The 20,523-nt window shown below is 39.7% G+C and overlaps 1 protein-coding gene across 1 annotated transcript in view; it reads left to right on the top strand.

The window, feature by feature from the left end:
- The window catches only part of PTDSS1 (phosphatidylserine synthase 1), a 53,588-nt gene that overhangs the window by 24,572 nt on the left and 8,493 nt on the right, over positions 1–20,523 (top strand). Inside the window, exons 5-9 of the mRNA XM_065399201.1 lie at positions 230–388; positions 4,424–4,575; positions 6,801–6,942; positions 9,024–9,136; positions 11,268–11,333. Of these exons, the coding sequence (XP_065255273.1) occupies positions 230–388; positions 4,424–4,575; positions 6,801–6,942; positions 9,024–9,136; positions 11,268–11,333 (632 nt within the window). The remainder of the gene's footprint in view (positions 1–229; positions 389–4,423; positions 4,576–6,800; positions 6,943–9,023; positions 9,137–11,267; positions 11,334–20,523) is intronic.

Below are 20,523 nucleotides of genomic sequence, written 5' to 3'. Positions count from 1 at the left end.
TTCTGTTTTCAAGTGTTCACCATTCAGTTTCCCAGTGACCCTTTTTCTAACCTAATTGCCAGGGCTAGGAGGAGGCGGAAGAGGGCATTTCTAATGTTGGTGGGAATAGCAACATGGATTTCAAAATCCAAAATATCTTTAGTTTCAGCCTTTCAGTTTACGCTGAGCTAAAATTTGGTGCTTCCAGATGTAAATCCTAACTGAGGATCTGTTGTTGTTTTGTTAACAGGAATATGCTGTGAACTGCCATGTTATCACCTGGGAGAGAATCCTCAGCCATTTTGACATATTTGCTTTTGGGCATTTCTGGGGCTGGGCAATGAAGGCCTTGTTGGTCCGCAGCTATGGGCTATGTTGGACTATTAGCATCACCTGGGAGCTCACTGAGGTAGGTTAACATGTTAAACATGAGCAGGCTGATGGTACTATATATTACTCAGAGCATACAGGAAAGAGGACTGGCAATTTTACTTCAGCACTAGCTAAATACCAGTATACGTACAAAGTAAATTACAAAAAGCATATGCTATAATCATTTCAGGAAGAAATGTGAAGACCAAATAGGTTACACTAAATAAAATTAGAAAGTGAGAATAGTTAGTAGTAAACTCTGACTAATTCAATCAGTGCAAACCCTAGCTTGCCCCTATCCACACTAAGGGATCAGCATGAATTGCTGGGCACCAGTTGCCAAGTGGGAGCTATTCCCTAGTGCAGACAAAGCCTTAGGTTAGACTAGCCCTGCAGTGCTCAGCCCTACTTCTCCCCCATATGTAACAGTATCCTACATAACATGACCCCAGCCTACAGTAGTGTTTTGAACTGTTATCTTAAAACACTGCCGTATAACTGTAAGGATTACTGACTGATTTCTGTGCTAGGACGTGAAAGCAGTTCTCTCTATACGTGGGCTCACGCACACATTCCTCACTTCTGCAGCTGACTCTCATTCTCAAGCCCTCTTTGTGCTTGATAATTGCTGACATCTATGTTGAATTGGCCAGTAGGAACAGCAGTCTGTGCAGTAGCCTGTTGTTCTTAGATGTGTTCTGATAATTAAGTTGAATACTCATTATCCTAAATAACTTAATTTTATCCAACTTTTATCTTATCTAACCTATAATTTAATCAGTAGAATGTTACCAACCTAAACTCCTGAGGTCACATTTCTGTAAAGTTGAATTCAGTTTTATAATACCTGAATGATCAGGGTATGGAGGATGCCAGTTATGGGGAAGCTGATGTTCTAGAAGCTGCAATGAGACAGACTCTCTGAAACTTGCTTTCAGTTATTAAGCACTTCAGACCAGGAAGGCTCTAGTTCTTACAAGCCAAAAAGACTTCGAACAAAATTTTGAGACTTTGACATCTGAATTTAGGTTCTTAAATCCATTTTTAGGGCACCCAATTTAGTAGGCCTAATTTTTAAAGCAGCAGATCTCATTGATTTCTTTGGAGTTTGATGGTGCTTGAGCCTTCAGAAAATCAACTGACTTATGTTTTAGAAACTAAATACGGATTTAGGAACCTAATGTGAGTCCCCCTCAGTTTGAAAATATTGGCCCTAACATCTCCTCCTACTAATGTGTGCTGTTATTCTTAGGTATTCATGGGTTCTATCTCTTCCAGGCCCCTCTTAGAACTGTATTGTTTAAAATTAAAAGTGAATTCCAATTCATGAAGGCAGTAGGTGGCACAGTGAGCTAATGCACTAACCTTCACCTTCAGAGAACAGGTTGAAATCCTGACTCAGCTCACAAATTAAAGTGACTCTTATCATCCCCTATTGATCATCACAAAGCCACCCCCAGAACTTGACCCCATATGATTGGTATTCCCTGCTAGTGAAGGGCAGAATATTGGAATAGACAATGTGTTTAGGGGAAAGTTTACCATATAGGTAGGATGCTGCCACTCAAATGGATTTTTAGGGCTTTAACTATTTCAGAAGAGTCATTAGAAACCTACCGTAGTTATCAGGGGAGTTGCATAGGGATTTAGTTGTTGGGCATCTCCTGTTAACCTTGATAGCTGTCGGCTGGCTAAATCCCCATACTGAAACTGGACACTCACACATGCTGAATACTATCTTCTTAAAGTTGGAATTCAATCATACCTTTGATGCTCCATGCTCAGTACCACCAACACCACATATTGGTATTATGCAAATATCGTTACTCTGTTTACACTCAGCCTCCGCAGCTGTAATCTGCAGTGTCTTTGGGGAAAAAATAATGCATTATATAAGATCATTAAATACTGTAAGAGAGTTAAAACATAATATGAGAAATGTATATAATGCCCATTTCACGCCAGATTTATCCAAAAACTTTACAAAGTAAGATGATTGATTTGAAACCACTGTTAGAGTATAAGTCACGTACATCTTTGATTCTGGAGAATAATTTAAAGTTCTTCCTTTTCATGTTAAAACTGGCCCACAGCTTTAGTGCAGGGAAAATAAAGATGTTTAAACAGTTCTGTTTCTGCAGTTACCCTGGAGGAAAGGTATCACTGTCAGGATAGATCACTGTATCTCTTTTTACAATGACCAGCATCTTTTCTTGCTCTGTGCATGAGGCACTCCTTGCCCCTCCCTCACGTATCTGACATAACATTTTTTCTGCATTCTTCTGGCAATGAAAGGTGTTTTAATGTGAAATTCTGGTAGCACGCAAGAGACTACACAAGCCAATTCCTTTTACTTTTGTTAGCGTTTAATGAAAGAAAATATAGAATACTATGAGGAATATCTGTTTTGCTTGGCACCTCCTTGAACATATCACAGGGACTGCTCAACATGCACATATCCCCTTTTCTGATGAATTACTAAATGTTATCCAATTTCGAGCCTTTGGGGTTTGCGGAGATAATCTGTAATGGAGATCAAAACTTGTTTTCACTTAAGCTGAGCAGTCCATTTCTAGCCCTGAATGAATCAGGTTTGTGTTTTACTTAAAATGTCTCAGTCCCACCATTCTGCCTCACTCACTCTATGAATGAAGATTATAAAGTTACTTCTTCTTGAAGGGCAGAGGGTATATCTTATTGCTGGACCGATGCCATACGCTGCTCATGACATGAACATGAGTCATACAGGAGCAAGACAGTGATCTTTAGAAATGAATGATGTTACACTCTCCAAAGGAAGTTCGTAGGAAACTGGAAATATTGGGAGATTGTAACAGCTCTTTTACCCCTATATTGCTCGTTTGAATCTAGCTGTTGAGGACTGAAAGTCATTACTGTCTGTTCTGCCCTATGTGAAATAAGTAGTTGGTCCCAGGACATGTCTACACTACCGCGCTACATCAGCACAACTGCACTGATGCAGCTGCACTGCTGTAGTGTGTCTCGTGAAGAGACACTATGCCGACAGGAGAGCGCTCTCCTATCGGCATAATTACTCTACCTACGTGAGAGGCAGAAGTAATGTCGGCAGGAGGCACTCTCCTGCCGACATAGCACTATGTGGACAGCGCCTTAAGTCAGTGTAACTTACATCGCTCAGGGGGTTGTCGTTTTCACACCCTGAGTGACTTATGTTACATTGACTTAAGCGGTAGGGTAGACCAACCCTTAGTCTTCTTTTTTTTAATAGCACCATCTCAGCACTATCTCGATTGGCAGTTAGCAGAAATGCAAGGGATTGAAAGCACATGGAGAATGAAATATCCTGTTGCTCCTAGGCCTCTCCAGGTCAAGGATGAGACAGTTTGGTAGGTCAGCATGGCAAAGCTTGCACTGCCACTGTCTTTGCTGTATCTGTCTAGGAATAGAAAAATTGCATCATACGGGTTGCCAGTCCTATAACCTTTTACAAGTAGTAAATTCCCCAAAAAATCATTAACAAAAAAGACTTAAGTTCCTGAATTGTGTTCAGTTAGAAGTCTTAAAAATCATGCATTCCAACGTGCTTCAATATTGATGCTGATGTGTTTACTTTTTAATCATTCTGCTGATTCCGTTATTGACTGTTCAGAGAACAGACAGTTTAACACTAAATAACAAAGAAGATTCTCTTTACAATGTAGCCTTTTAATTTTAGACAAGCACAAAACCACCCTCCTTTCTCTGAAAGAAATGCAGTTGTTCTGCAAGGGTTCTGTGTTATAACATTAAATTATATCTGAGGGGGTCAAAACTCTGCACTTGATTCCTATAGATAGTACAGCACTAGAGGGAAAAGGTGAGAGGAGGGAAACCTCTGAAGCCTTTTTAGGACCCTGATCCAAAGTCCACTAGAATCAGTGGAAAGATGCCCATTGATGTCAACGGACTTTTAAGCAGGCTCATAAAATATGACACTTTTTGTTTGTTCAACAGTTGCTTTTTAAAAAAAAAGAAAAGAAAAGAAAGTTGAAAGTCTTTGTAAGAATTCTATGTTGTTCCTCACCCAGAATTTTTTTGCTATATTCTGTAGCTGTTCTTCATGCATCTTCTGCCTAATTTTGCTGAATGCTGGTGGGATCAAGTCATTTTGGACATCCTGCTATGTAACGGGGGTGGCATCTGGTTGGGCATGATAGTTTGTCGTTTCTTGGAGATGAGGACCTATCACTGGGCGAGTTTCAAGTAGGTCTATAAAGTAAAAGCCAATAAGCTTCATGTTTAAAATATTGCAGTGTAAAATTCTGAATTATTAGCTCCTCGTGAAATGTCTTTATGTATGTAAAATGCATGTGCTATAGAAATGGAGTGTGATCAGTGTATATTTACAGTGCTATATATGAGATTAATAATGTTGGAGCACCATCTTGTGTTAATCCTTTTGTATGAATTGTGTTCCTGATTATAATTGAATTTTTAAGAATTTTGCTTAGTCTTAAAGGTGAAAGTTGAGGCCAAATAGAATACAAAATGGTAGAAGGAAATATGTGCATTTTTAAGCTTTTAATTCATGGCAGCAAAGCATTGTTCGAAGGAAAAGGAACCAAATACACACGTACATCTGAACTGTTTGACTCGTTAAATTCTTTTAACAGTAGGTTTGGGATCAGGCTGTTATGCTCTAGTGTGGTGACCCAGCAATAATACTATCAGTACCTAACATATGTAAGACCACATTCTGATAAACGTATGTTGTCTAGTACTTTACTCCACAGGTGGTTCCATTAATATCAGTGGAAGCACTTGCAGTATAAGGTAGTAGTCAGTGTGAATAAGAATGGCAGAATCTGGCCTATGGTATGTTTCATCCATCCAACTCAAAGATTTAGTTTCATCCACAGTTTTACTGAGATGGCAAAGCAGTATTATCCATCTTTTACAGATGGCGAAACTGAAAGAGGATAAGTAACTTCCTGTTAGTGACCTTGGACAAGTCAGGGACAGAGCTAGGAAGAGAGTCCAGATCTCCTGCCTTTCAGTCTTGTATCCTATACACTAAACCACACTACCTTCTTTAACTGGACATACTGTTTGCTAAGATGAGGGAGACCTGGGTTTTGGTCTAAATTCAGGATTTCCTACCTCTCAATCCAGCAGGGACACAAGGAGCATCATAGAGTTGGTGTCCCACATCTGTGGGAGAGTGCAGTGCAGATTAAGAGTAAGACAAATAGTATATCCATTGAGGGAACCGTCTTCACCACTAGCTTTTTATTTTAGGATGGTGTGGTGGTGGTTGTCATTATCTGTTAAAAGGCTCATGTGAATTCCTAGTATTTTTAAATTCTTGGTTGGTGATTGTACAAAGGTGAACTGCAAGGAGAAAAATGGTTTTGCTTGTGTCCTTTACTGTTCTTTTCTGTTATGTAAAGGTGGGTTCGAAGATTAAAATAAACAAACAAACAAACCAAACTTGCACTTAAAAAAACAAATACCAGAAATGTCAATCTCTATTTCCCTGTTTCCCCTGGAGGAGCACAGACCTAGAGTGGGATAGTGACATCACAACAGGCTGAAATCTAATTTGTCGCTTTCCCAACCCTCAGCTGGAGGAGAGGAAAGTTGGAAGGTTCCACCAACAGCTTTCCTTCCATTTGTTTTGTTAACCGTTCAGGTAACAAAGACGTTAAAAACAAAATGCAGCCCATCTGACAGAGACTCCCCTTCCTTCCAAGATGGGGGGTAGGCGTGGGGGCGAAATTTATGAAGCAGAGGTAAGCTTATGGCTTACATACAGTGCTGTACATGGCCATGTGGGACACCCAAGTTGGGTCCAATATCAAGCTAGCATGGGTTGGGAATCCTGCAATAGCAACACACTCAGACCAGTGGAATAGGAATCCCATATTTCTAAATAATGAAATCTGACTGATCCTTTAATGAGTGGTGTTGATGATCTATAGAAGGGAATCACCATCTACACCTCCTTGGTAAGGACAGTGAAGCTGTAAAATAGGGAGATAACGAGGGAACCTCTCTTCAGGATTCTGTGGGAGATTTGCAGAACACCATTCCTCTTGGTCCTTTTTCCTTCAGGGAAAGAACAAAGTGCTTTGAAACCCAAACTGAATAACTGTACTTTAGATAGCACTGGGAGTTTGACTTCATTGTTTTCTAGTTTTTGCTTTTTTACTACTAACTGAAGTCTGTATATAGCTCTGCTATAAGAAGGCTATTTCTCATAATAGCCGTTTGCCTCTTCACTGAAACACTCAATAAATTCTGCCTCTTAATGCGACCTTCACTGTAACACACAACACATTGCCCTTAAGTACAGATTTATGGGAAAGAGCAGTGCATCATGAGTTGTTATAGAAGAAATACTAAAATGCAGTATCACTTCCCCTCCCCCCCCTCCCCCCCCGCCTTATCTTTTCCTTATCTTTACTGCAGCCGTTCTTTTCTTTCAGGGACATTCATACCACCACAGGGAAAATCAAAAGAGCTGTATTACAGTTCACTCCAGCTAGCTGGACCTATGTTCGCTGGTTTGACCCCAAGTCTTCATTTCAAAGAGTGGCTGGAATATACCTTTTCATGATCATCTGGCAGGTAAGAAATAATTTTTGTGAAATCAAAACTAGTATCAGCTCAGTTTACTTATTGGCTGAGTTTGGTTAGAAGATATTATATTCTTATCTTAGTCCATCATTGAAATGTATAATTAAATGAACTGATACCACAAACTATTCTGGACACTATCCAATGCATCTGGACTACAGTTTAGGAGTGAAATTACAGTATCTGAAAGAAACAAATGGCTGCAGATTGATGTACTGGCTGTGGGGTTACTGTATGCAAAGAATAGTTATAAGAACTGAAGAAACAGATGGGTAGGTTTTTCCCAGCTGATGGTGCATGCACCAGTATGATATTCTGAATACAGCCCCCAGTTCACCAAGGTTCTTCAACATATGCCTAACTTTAAGTGCATATGACTTTAATGGGAATATTCATGTGCCTAAAATTAGGCACTTGCTGAAATACCTTACAGCATTTGTGATGGTACCCAGGGATATGCTCTCTTTCTTAGGACTCTAATCCCATTGCCCTTAATCTCTGTTCAGTCAGGCAACATTTAATACAAGTGGCAGTTTTGCTTAAGTGAAGTCCACAATAGCCCTTAATGACATAGCCTTTAGTGATGACCCTGTTTTCTGGGCACTTATGTGCTACTGCTATCTGCCTCTCATTCAGTTGTTCGGTCTGTAATCTGCCTGAGTTGGCAGGCACTACCTCATACAACTCTGTTAAACTGGTACATTTGCCCTAAAAGCTCAGGAACCAGTGGTTTAATTTAAACCATTCTTGATCAGAAGGAGATACAGCAAGAGAGCACTGCATTACTGAGCGACTGCAAACTATTTACAGTCATTGGTGTCTGGCCCCAGTCATATTGCTGCCGCCAAAGGCTTTTACGTTAATGCAAAAAGAAGGGAACTAATGCAGTGAATGTAAAGGGGGGGGAGGGGGAGAGAGGTAGAAGAAATTCTTTCCCCATAAAAATTAAGCTATTTTCTGCAATGTTGACGGAGATGTTTGAATATTATCATTCTAGCATCGTAGAAAATTCACCCCCAAGATAGCATGCAATTTACTTACTTACAATTTTGCTAATTGGAACAGACTTCCTTTGTGAGAGATGTGTCTTGTTTTGAGATGAGGCCCACTGGGACACCAGTCCTACAATTCTTACTCCAAAAATACTTCAGTACAATATAGTGTAGGACACACTATCTAAAATAAAAAATGATCACATTGAGCAGTCACATCCTCACTTGATTTTCTACTGTGAGAATTCTTAAGGGGTTAAAAATTTCAGTAAAATTAAACCTGAGTACCTGTTTCAAGGGAGCAGGTGGTTTATTACAGCTGTTTGGAGCTGCCATCTCCAATTCCAGATTTTCATATTCAATTTTAGCTGTTTTTTTAAAAGTGATGGACTAGTTTGATCATTTGTGGTTTTGTTGGCGTGAGCGCATAAATATACTGGTACTAAATTATGAACATGTTTGTGCATATTTCAGCCACTTGCCCATAATTTATACTAACTTTAGATCTTTTTAAGGGATTTAATTTAAAAAAACAACTTTTTAAACTAAACAGGTATAAATGGGGAACTCTTTTAAAAAGAAAAAACTCAGCTGCATTTGGTTTGTAAAGAGTCCAGTGAGCTCTGAATTTTACAGACTTGAACACCTTTCTCTTCTTTCTAAATTTGTGTCCTAGCACTGGTTCAAGAATTACGCTGTTATTCCAAAATGGAACTCTACAAACTATTAACTGGAACCTTGATGGGTTATCTGAAGTATACAAAGTAGTTCAGCACTGGTTTTTTGTTGTTGTTGTTTTGGGGGGGGGGGTTGTTGTTTTTATTAATTTTATTTTTTGGTTTGTTGACTTGGTATACAACTTTGCCTGTTCTGAAGATGATATTTTAAGAGCTTTTAGTTCTTAATCCAACCAGCAGAGATAGTTACTGAGCTGCAGTAAACCATAAATAATTCCCTCTTGTGTATTTTAATTATTATATTAATCCTAACATTTTCTGTATCAGTCTCTGAGAAGGGGTTACATGTGCATGTGTCTGTCCTGTAAAATAGAACCTTATTAACTGACTTTTTTATTTCCAGCTGACTGAGTTGAACACATTCTTTTTGAAACATATCTTTGTATTCCAAGCAAGTCACCCTTTAAGCTGGGGTAGAATTCTCTTCATTGGAATTATCACAGCACCCACTGTAAGGTAACTTATTTTATTTTCTTCTAATTGTAGAGTAGTTCTGATCCTTAGGAACACAAGAAAAGGTGTGCTGGCTTTATAAATAAGTACAGTATGTGAAAAGAAATAATGCATTTAAGTCTCCAAAAAGGGCAAAATTATCATTATTTTTGCAGTACTAGGTATAAGACTAAGGATAAAATTCAGCAGTCTGGGTGTATGCTACTAATGGTGAGACTTGTGTGAAAATCTGCATTTGATAAGAATCCATCATTCTCTCTTCTGATTGCACAGCAGTTGCCTGTGTTGTGTGGATTAACTCCATATACAGCCATCCATGATTTCATGTAAGGTTCTTTTGTTGACAAGAGCCATATGATCATGACAGCATGCAGGTTAGGGAATTTACACCTGTGGGTCTTTCCATGATACCTGCCTCTAGCTACCTATTTATGCTTGAGTATGGAATATACCACAATGAGTTTATAAAGAAAGGTGATAGTTTCTTGTTTTGAATAATTAGTGAAGCTACAAAATATGAACCATGATTGGGATTTGAGAACTAATCAATCCATAGTCACCTCACAAAATTATTTCATGAAGTAATTTTGTGTAGCAACCAGCTTCTGTTTACATCCAAATTGAAAAGTCAAGATTCCAGCTATTGAAGCATATATTGTACTTGAGGTTGTTTTTGGGTGGGGTTCTGGTAAATATATATTTTAATATGTATGTGCAAATTGTTTGCATAGGAACTGTAACTTTTCAATATTGTGTGTTCTGTCTCTCTTAGGTACTTATATGGACCCCATTACCATAGTATCTGAGCGCCTAACGGTCTTTAGTGTATTTATCCTCATAACAGTCTTGTGAGTAGGGAAGTGCTATTATCCTCCTTTTACTGATGGGGAACAGAAGCACAGAGAAACAAAGGGTATGTCTACACTGCCAAAAAAAAAAAAAAAAAAAAAGCCCATGGCATCGAGTCTCAGAGCCCGGGTCAACTGACTTGGTCTTGTGGGGCTCCTGCAAGTGGGTTAAAAATAGCAGTGTAGACGTTCCTGCTTGGGCTGGAGCAAACGATAAGTGACTTGCCCAAAGTCACACAGGAAGCCTGTAGCAAAGCAGGGAATTGAATCTAGGTCTCCAGAGTCGCAGCTTAGCACCCCGAACCACTGGACCATTCTTCCCCGTTATGCTTCCTCTGTTTAAATTCTTAACCCTGACGTTACAGCAACATAAGACTTTTGAATTTAATTTCCTCTGTATTTGTGAAAGGATAAAAAGAAGACAATTCTGCTATCATGTGTCCCACTATGCTGGCAAATGGCATTTTTCCTAATAATCATATCACAAGTATTGCTCTACCTTCTATTCACATTAATTAGCCGTTAATCTGTTACCCTCAAAATACAATCACTGTCACAAGTAGTATTCTTTATTGGCAGTCTCTGTAGAAAAACCATGAATTGAACGGCTTGGAAACTGAATTATCCCCCACCCCTAGCAGTGATCTCTCCAGGTCAATGCTGATACAGGTTGGCAGATTATGAAAAACCTTGCATTGTGCTGCTGCCTGTGCTGTGTGTGTTCTGTGAATGGAGGATAACAGTCACCAGAGCTGTCAGTATAGTCATGTAAACTATGTTCCATTCCCGCTTAGACGCAGTGTCAGAATGGGAGCCTTTCAGAGTAATGTCAAAACAGGAAAGAGGCATATTTTAAAATGATGAATCTAATTTTTAAACAGATCCTTGGTTTCCTTAGACTTATGTTTTTTCCCCAAGACTAACCCTCTACTGACACACTTTACCTCCCAAGCCGTACATGTGCACTCAGGAACTAGAATAACTTAAAATGAAAAATAACTTCAAAGTTTAGAGCATAGATACTTTTTTTAATTAAATTTGCTCTTCCAAGACTTGTTAGCCTCTGGTTACTTCCCCCCCTCCCCCCATCTGATGATTAGTCCTACTAAAACTGAAGCCATCTAGTAGGCTTTCATCATGATTTAACTTAACGCATGATATAAGCCCTAAGTGCTCCACTTTTGATATAGGGAATATTAATGTTAATCATTTTTTAAAAGTGTAAATGTATTTCAGAAGCTTTGTGCTTCGTTAAAAGAATTTTCATTTGTTGTTTTTGTTTCCAGGCAATATTACGCCTACCTCACAGACACACAGTGCAAAAGGGTAGGAACTCAGTGCTGGGTGTTCGGGTAAGTGTTCTTGACTGTTGGAAATTTTACAAACACGAGGCTGTGTTCTGTTTTTGTTGTTTTAAGTGTTGGCAGTGCACTCAGTGCGGTGCCAGGTATGATATGAAGCCAGTCCTTGCCCCAAATTGCTTTCAATCTAAAAGACAGGCACAGAAAAGGTTCCTTGGGAGAAGCCTACAGGAGAAGAAAATCTTAGATTTGTGGGGTGGAAAGGATGGAGAAGGGAAGGGAGAGTTATTAGTGCAGCTGGTTAAAGAAAGAAATATTAGTTAGGGCATCGGCATTCTGTTCCCCACTTAGTTGGTGGTGCATTTGGTGGCTTAGCAAATAGCTTACCTCTGATGCATCCATTTTAACTGTGCAAATTGCTTGCCTAGCAGGGATATTGTGAACCATAATTAAGTAGGGCTAAATTCTGCCTTCAGGTATGAGGGTGCAACTCCTTCTGTTTTCAGTGATTATTGGCTTTACGAGAGTTGAATTTTAGGCTCTTAATACATAATAACTTTTCATTGTAGTAGCACCTAGGAGCCCAGGTCATGGACCAGGATCCCATGGTGCTGGGCACTATACAAATTTTTATTAAGCACACTTTGTAAATCATTTCACCATTGTTCGCAGATAGATGGCATATAGCAGATTTTATTTTTAGATCAATATAAAAATCCAGTCAAGCTCATTTGTATTAGTCTTCATTTATTAGTTACTTGGCTTCTGGAACAGTGGCTTAATAAAATTTTAAATTACAAAATCCTCTTCATATCATAGAAGTTAGAGATGGTACAGACCTTTTTGCTAACCAGAACTTCCAATCGGAGCTAGTGGACTCCCCCCGCCGGATTATAGAGCTATCCACTAAAAACGTTCTTTGACACTGCAGGAAGCCTTCTTTTGGATCACAAGGGAACTCTCTAGTAAAGTGCTTCAACAGATGCTTAAAAATAACAGTACTGATCCTGTTTTCAACACCAAGGGCCACATTAGTCCAGGCCCTGTGCAAGGATTTGAGTGTTTCTACTTGCATCCAGTTCCTAATTCGCTTGCAGTGACTGCCACTAATGAGAGAATGTGACAGGGCAGATATAAGTGAATGTCTAAAAGAGGCCAAGAGATTGGATTAAATGGGGGAGAAATTTATTCTATGTCTTCTTTACATATGCACATTGCTAATCAGCAGGTGCTTTTATCTAAATACGAATTTGTGAATTGGGACACAATGTCCAGATTTATAGACGAGTTGCCCGAGGATGCTGTGGAAGAGTTTAAGGCTTTTCTGGCAGAGAGCCCACTAGTCTCTAAGACATCACTGCAATCAGCACTCGGTATGGCGGACACCTCATATAGGATTATGGCTTCAACTGTAACAACGAGGAGAGCTTCTTGGCTACAGACTTGGCTATGTCTTTGTTTTCTAAAAAGACTAATGAGACATTACATTCTTTTAAGGACTCCAGGGCCACTTTATGATCCTTTGGGGTTTATACCTCAACAGTTAAGACATCATTATGGGGATCTACAACAACAACAACAATTCCAATAGTACTCCCAACAGTATTTCAGGCAGCCTGCTTATTCTGCAAGACAACAGGACTTCTCCAAAAGGAGACACACATGTTGCACAGGAGAAGGCCCTCTTTTTTTCCATCTTCAGCCAGCCCATAGTCCATCAACTAATGGCAAGCAGCCAATTTGACCCTCCCTTCAAGGGCAACAAATCAGTCACCGGTCAAGGCTATTTCCCCTCCATTTGGGGACATGCTGTCCCACTTCCATAGAGCTTGGGATTCAAGTGGATCTTAAGCAAGTGGATCTTAAGCACTGTGCAATTGGGTTATACCATCCAATTTCTATCTGTTCCTTCTTCCCGTGGCTGGAATCACAATGACTGGTTTGCTGCTCTTAGTCTCCAAGATGCCTGTTCCCATTTGCTGATTTTCCCAAGCCACAGGAAGTTTCTGAGATTCCTAGTTGCAGGTCAGCATTAATAGTATACAGTTCTCCGCTTTGCCTTGACATCAGCCCCATCCATATTTACCAAATGAATGTCGGTGATAGCAGTCTATCTCCGGAGGAGGGGAACTCATCTCTTCCCATACCTAGATGATTGGTTAGTGAGGGGCAGATCTGAAGAATCAGTCCTCAATTACACTCGATCTCTTTGATTGACTAGCATTGATTTTGAACAAAACAAAATCAGAAGACTGTCAAAAAAAAGTCAAAGCAAAACAGAAAATCAAGTTAATTATTGCCATCCTAGGCTCTGAGTTCAAGGACCTATCTCCCGCATGAGCGATTCTAGGCAATATGATGCCTGTGTCAGGACTTCCAATCTCAGTCTTCAACCACGGTCCATGTATATCTGAAGTTACTAGGCCATATGCATTTACCTAGTCCAGAATGCAAGATTGCATCTTGTTCTCTTCAATCATGATTGAAGTTGGTCTATCACCCAAGTTGTCAGTCATTGGACAGGCTTGTCCAAATGCCTGGACTCTCTACAGTGTTGGACAGAACAGATCAATAATATGCTAGGGTATACCCTTTGCTTGTTCTCCACTGACCAGGACTGTAGTCACTGATGCCTCCATAATAGGTTGGAGAGCACATCTAGGAATATTGATAATTCAGGGTTTGTGGTCGGAACAGGAAGCATCCTTTCATATCAACGTCCTGGAGTTTCGAGCCATTTACGGTGCGTGTTGATCCTTTTGGTATCAGATCAGGGCAGTGGTTCATATAGTTACAACAATGTAACAAGCAGGGAGGAGCCCACTCCAACCAACTTTGTCAGGAAGCAATAAAGTTTTGGCACTTTTGCATCAAGGAAGACATACCCACAGCTGCACAGTTACCAGGTGCTCAGAACTGGCTGGCCGATCAACTCTGCTGGAGTTTCTTCCAAAGTCATGAGTGGCTCTGAAGGACAGTATGCTGAGGTCCATTTTCAAAGACTGGGGCATTCCGATGATCGACTTGTTTGCAACAAAAGACAACAAAAAATGTAGTTGATATTTTGCTTGCACATGGGTCTCAGTTTGGGCTCATTAACTGACACCTTCTATTTGAATTGGAGATCGGCCCTGATGTATGCTTTCCCCCCCCAATCCCACTCATTCCTCAGGTGCTTCTCATACTGAAGTTGGATCATGCCAAGGTGATACTCATTGCACCAGCTTGGCCAAGACAACGTTGGTTTTCCGACCTTCACAGTCCATCTGTTTGACCTCCTAGCTCTCTCCCCCTCATTCCTGATCTGTCAGTGCAATGCCACGGCCAGGTATGGCATCCAGCAGTCTGCATCTAATGGCGTGGATGCTGCATGGTTAGACTAGAAAGAAGAAAAATGTTTGCAAGCAGTGCAGTGAGTTCTATTTAATAGTAGAAAACTTTAATAAGAACATGAGAACATAAGAAAGGCCGTACCGGGTCAGACCAAAGGTCCATCTAGCCCAGTATCCTGTCTACCGACAGTGGCCAATGCCAGGTGCCCCAGAGGGAGTGAACCTAACAGGCAATGATCAAGTGATTTCTCTCCTGCCATCCATCTCCGCCCTCTGACAGACAGAGGCTAGCGACACCATTCCTTACCCGTCCTGGCTAATAGCCATTAATGGACTTAACCACCATGAATTTATCCAGTTCTCTTTTAAACTCTGTTATAGTCCTAGCCTTCACAACCTCCTCAGGTAAGGAGATCCACAAGTTGACTGTGCGCTGCGTGAAGAAGAACTTCCTTTTATTTGTTTTAAACCTGCTGCCTATTAATTTCATTTGATGACCCCTAGTTCTTGTATTATGGGAATAAGTAAATAACTTTTCCTTATCCACTTTCTCCACATCACTCATGATTTTATATACCTCTATCATATCCCCCCTTAGTCTCCTCTTTTCCAAGCTGAAGAGTCCTAGCCTCTTTAATCTCTCCTCATATGGGACCCGTTCCAAACCCTTAATCATTTTAGTTGCCCTTTTCTGAACCTTTTCTAGTGCCAGTATATCTTTTTTGAGATGAGGAGACCACATCTGTACGCAGTATTCGAGATGAGGGCGTACCATCGATTTATATAAGGGCAATAATATATTCTCAGTCTTATTCTCTATCCCCTTTTTAATGATTCCTAACATCCTGTTTGCTTTTTTGACCGCCTCTGCACACTGCGTGGACATTTTCAGAGAACTATCCACGATGACTCCAAGATCTTTTTCCTGACTTCTTGTAGCTACTAGGTATATCTACTAGGTATATCTGTTTGGCGAGGTGGAAGCATTTTTTGGTTTGGTCTTTGACTCAGGGAATTCAGCCAATGCTAGCATGTATTCAAGACATTTTGGATTACCTGTTGCATCTTAAGTCCTCAGGTCTCTCTCAGCTCATTGAGGGTCTACCTGGTGCGATCTCAGCACACTGCCATTAGGGTCCTCTGTTTGAGGTCCTAGCCACTTGCTCTCTGTCTCTTCTTTGCCAAAAGACAGCTTTTTTTATTGTCCTAACTTCTGTGAGATTTAGTGAGCTTGTAGGCCTTAATGGTGGACTCTCCCTATATTCAGTTTTTCAAAAACAAGGTGGCCTTGAGGCCACACCCTAAGTTCTTGTCTAAAGTGGGGCATCTAGATCAGAACCAAACTTTGGAAGAGCATTTCTGCTGTCATTATTTAAGCAGATTCTGAGCCCCACCTCCATCGTTTACTGCTTATGAGTCACCAGAGTAGAATACACCTTTTCAAACAGTTGAAGAAGAAAAAAAGTCACCTACCTGTTCTTCAATTGTTGTTCTTCTAGATGTGGGTGCAGATGTGTATTCCACAACCCAGCCTCTGTCCCCTCTGCACTGAAGTCTCAATTATTGATGTTCAGTGCGATGGAAGGGGGTCGAGGCAGCACTGCCTTTTAAATAGCTATGAGAGGGGCTATGGGGCCAGAGGGCACAAGCACCACCCCAATGGGCAATGTAAAGCAAAATTCTCCGATTTCAGTGCAGTGGGCACATGCACACCAAGTGGAATATATGTCTGTACCCATGTTTTGCAGAACGACAGTAGGTAGGTAACTGTTTTATTCCCATTGATCTTGGAGTAGTAGGGCAACACCTTTAGTACTAAAATTTCCTTATTTTTTGATTTACTGTTTCCTCACTTGTATATGCCGCTTCTTTAGACAATGCAGTTATCCCAAATGTTCTTTTCTACAATAGTTGAAGTTTAACATGTAAAAAGTAATACAAGTGATGGCAATGAAAGACATTAAGTAGAAAAAACATTTTTTTAAAAGTTATATCTCTTTAGAGTGTTCTCCTGCTTTTTTCTTTCTTTCTTATTTTCATTTTTGAGATATGGAAAGGATTGTTTTAAAATGGACAGTTCTGGAAAGCAAAATGTCTGTAACTGCCTGGGTAAGATCCATATTGTAGGAGTCTGGCCTCTGACAATGTAGCAGCACAGCTGGCAAAAATCATAGAAACCTGTCCTCTAAAGCTGGGAGAGGATTACAGTCTGCAGAAAGCCTTTAAGGACTTGCTGTTTTCTCACTCGATCATAGAAACATTATAGAAGGTGAAGGGAACAAATCTGTCTTAAAACATCTGTCCTTTTTTTGAAAGGAACATTCTGTCCTCTTGAAATTGCAGATATCAGTGCTGTTCATGTAAGCAAGGCTTGCTAGTGTAGATATTGTCCCATCAGGGCTGATACATGCTGAGGTATGCTTTTACTCCTGCTTCTTGCTTTTGGCAAATATAACCAACCTAGGTGAATCAGTTGGCACTGAGGTTTTAGGGGACATCCATTTCACGCCCATTTGCTGAATCTCAAGAGATTCCATTATAACAACCAGTGAACATTCAGATTCAGTTGTCTGCTTTTGGAATGGCATACAGGCTGATGTGCTGTGTAGCCAATTCATTAATGGAGCTGGCAGTTAGCAAGATTAATGGTCTTTTTTAGGGCTGTCAAGCGATTAGATTGATCGCACTGTTAAACAATAATAGAATACAATTTATTGAAATATTTTTGGATGTTTTCTACATTTTTAAATATATTGATTTCAATTACAACACAGAATACAAAATGTACAGTGCTCACTTTATATTTATTTTTGATTACAAATATTTGCACTGTAAAAAACAAAAGAAATAGTATATTTCAATTCACCTAATACAAGAACTTTATAATGAAAGTTGAACTTACAAATGTAGAATTATGTACAAAAAAATAACTGCGTTCAAAAATAAAACAATGTAAAACTTTAGAACCTACAAGTCCACTCAGTCCAACTTCAGCCAATCGCTCAGACAAACAAGTTTGGTTATAATTTGCAGGAGATAATGCTGCCCACATCTTGTTTACAATGTCACCTGAAAGTGAGAACAAGCATTCGCATGGCACTGTTGTAGCCGGCATCGCAAGATATTTACGTGCCAGATACGCTAAACGTTCCTATGTCCCTTCATGCTTCAACCACCATTCCAGAGGACATGCGTCCATGCTGATGACAGGTTCTGCTCGATAATGATCCAAAACAGAGTGGACTGTCGCATGTTCATTTTCATCATCTGAGTCAGATGCCACCAGCAGAAGGTTGATTTTCTTTTTTGGTGGTTCGGGTTCTGTAGTTTCCGCATTAGAGTATTGCTCATTTAAGACATCTGAAAGCATGCTCCCCACCTCGTCCCTCTCAGATTTTGGAAGGCACTTCAGATTCTTAAACCTTGGGTCAAGTGCTGTAGCTATCCTTTGAAATCTCACATTGGTACCTTCTTTGCGTTTTGTCAAATCTGCTGTGAAAGTGTTCTTAAAATGAATTTGTGCTGGGTCATCATCCGAGACTGCTATAACATGAAATATATGGCAGAATGCGGGTAAAATAGAACAGGAGACATACAATTCTCCCCCAAGGAGTCCAGTCACAAATTTAATTAATGCATTATTTTTTTAACAAGCATCATCAGCATGGAAGCATGTCCTCTGGCCAAAGCATGAAGGGGCATATGAATGTTTATCATGTCTGGCACGTAAATACCTTGCAATGCCAGCTTCAAAAGTGCCATGCGAATGCCTGTTCTCACTTTCAGGTGACGTAAATAAGAAGCAGTCAGCAGTATCTCCTGTAAATGTAAAGAAACTTGTTTGTCTTAGCAATTGGCTGAACAAGAAGTAGGACTGAGTAGACTTGTAGGCTCTAAAGTTTTACATTGTTTTGTTTTTGAGTGCTATTATGTAACAACAAAAAAATCTACATTTGTAAGTTACACTTTCACCATAAAGAGATTGCACTATAGTACTTGTATGAGGTGAACTGAAAAATACTATTTCTTTTGTTTATTATTTTTACAGTGCAAATATTTGTAACCAAAAATAATATAAAGTGAGCACTGTACACTTTGTATTCTGTGTTGTAATAGAAATCAATATATTTAGAAAAACATCCAAAAATATTTAATAAATTTCAATTGATATTCTATTAACAGTGTGATCAATCACGATTAATTTTTTTAATCGCAGTTAATTTTTTTGAGTTAATTGCATGAGTTAACGGCGATTAATCAACAGCCCTAGTATTTTTATGTATCATGACATCAGCTTAATCTCTAGAAGACCAAATATAGATCTGACTGTGGAATGTAATGAGTGCCAGGATGTATAGATCCAACATAATAGTAAGCAGCAGAGTAGAAAGTGTTACAGTTTCTAGAGTACTGGTTTGGAATGGAATTTCCAGACAGTAATTTATAATCCTGTATCAAACTCTGAAACTTCAGAAGATTCCCCAAATGAGTGTCACTTCCTATTTATTTGAGCACTACATTGTTTAGCACAGTACAAAACATTGGAAGAAATGATAAAAGAAAATCAAAATACAGTATACAGCATATTTCACACTGCAATTTAAGATGTTCTAGAGCAGGGGTCCTCAACTTTTTTCTTTCTGAGGCCTTCCCAACATGCTATTAAAAAATCCATGGCCCACCTATGCCACAACTGTTTTTCTGCATATCCAGTAGATTAAAAGCCAGGGCTAACGTTTGGGGGTAGCACACAGGGCAGTTGCCCGGGGCCCCATGCCTCAGGCTTCGGCTTCAGCCAAGGGTGGTGGGGCTCAGGCTTCGGCTCTCTGCCCTTGGCCCCAGCGAGTCTAATGCTGACCCCTCTCTGGTTTATTTTGCTGGACCCCCCTGAAATCTTTCGTGGCCCCCGCAGGGGGGCTCCAGACCCCTGGTCAAGAGCCACTGTTCTAGAGAGCTGAATAAGTCACACACTCATCTGTCAGTCCCTTTGAACTTGGGTACTTTTGCTTACTAAAACACCATTTTGTTCTAGGCTTTTATGTTCCTTAATTTTGTGCAGTGCTTAGGTACCACAAATATATACATTTAATATTGCTGCCAACTCTTGTGATTTTATCAGAAGTCATAAGGTATTTGGTGTTTCTCTGATGGCCTCAGCTCCTAGAATCATGTGACTAAGTAAGAATCTTAGTTTTCATTTAAAAGGAAGTTTATAACCCTCATGAATGTGGAATAAAGCTGGAAAATGTGAACCCTAAAGGCTCAATCACAGGAAAGTAAATAAAAAAAACCTAAAAGCTGTTCGGTTTCTTTTAATCTTATTTATATAAAAAATTGGTATGCTTGTGGTTGGCAATCCTGTAAATTATATAAAATCCTAATATAGCTAGGTCTTTGGGGGTGGTTCACACTTTCAACTGTATGTGGATATTTTATATAACAAGCACTAGTAAAATAAAGATGTTAAACAAGAATCTGAACAAATGAACATCCCTTTTAAGCAATGAATTTCTAGCACCTGAAAGTTGGTGAGAGCATTAAGCGAAAGTCTTCACTGAAGAGCTATTATGTGTTCAGTGAAGGAACCTTTTTATTATATTCATATATCTTCTTAAGAGTGCTTAAGAGCAGTGCAGACTTTAATTTAGGTTCTGAGGTTTTGGCTGCAGGTTTGAGGGATAGAGCTTCTTGATGCTAAATGTACAAGTTCAAGTTTTCTTTTTCTTGAGTGGGTCCTACATGTGAACAAATGTGGCCAAACAAGATAGGAAGATAAAAGGCAGCTTTTAGCTATATGTCATTGATTCTTATAAGATAGACTGACTTTCTTCTGTGCAGAGAAAGCTGTTTAATCTTTCACGAGATGGATTAGGTTTCTCTTCTTAAAGAATGGATCAAGAAGTGGCATG

This window comes from Emys orbicularis, chromosome 2 (assembly GCF_028017835.1).
Source record: "Emys orbicularis isolate rEmyOrb1 chromosome 2, rEmyOrb1.hap1, whole genome shotgun sequence".
Taxonomy (NCBI): Eukaryota; Metazoa; Chordata; order Testudines; family Emydidae; genus Emys; species Emys orbicularis.
This window is presented reverse-complemented; position numbering and strand designations above follow the sequence as displayed.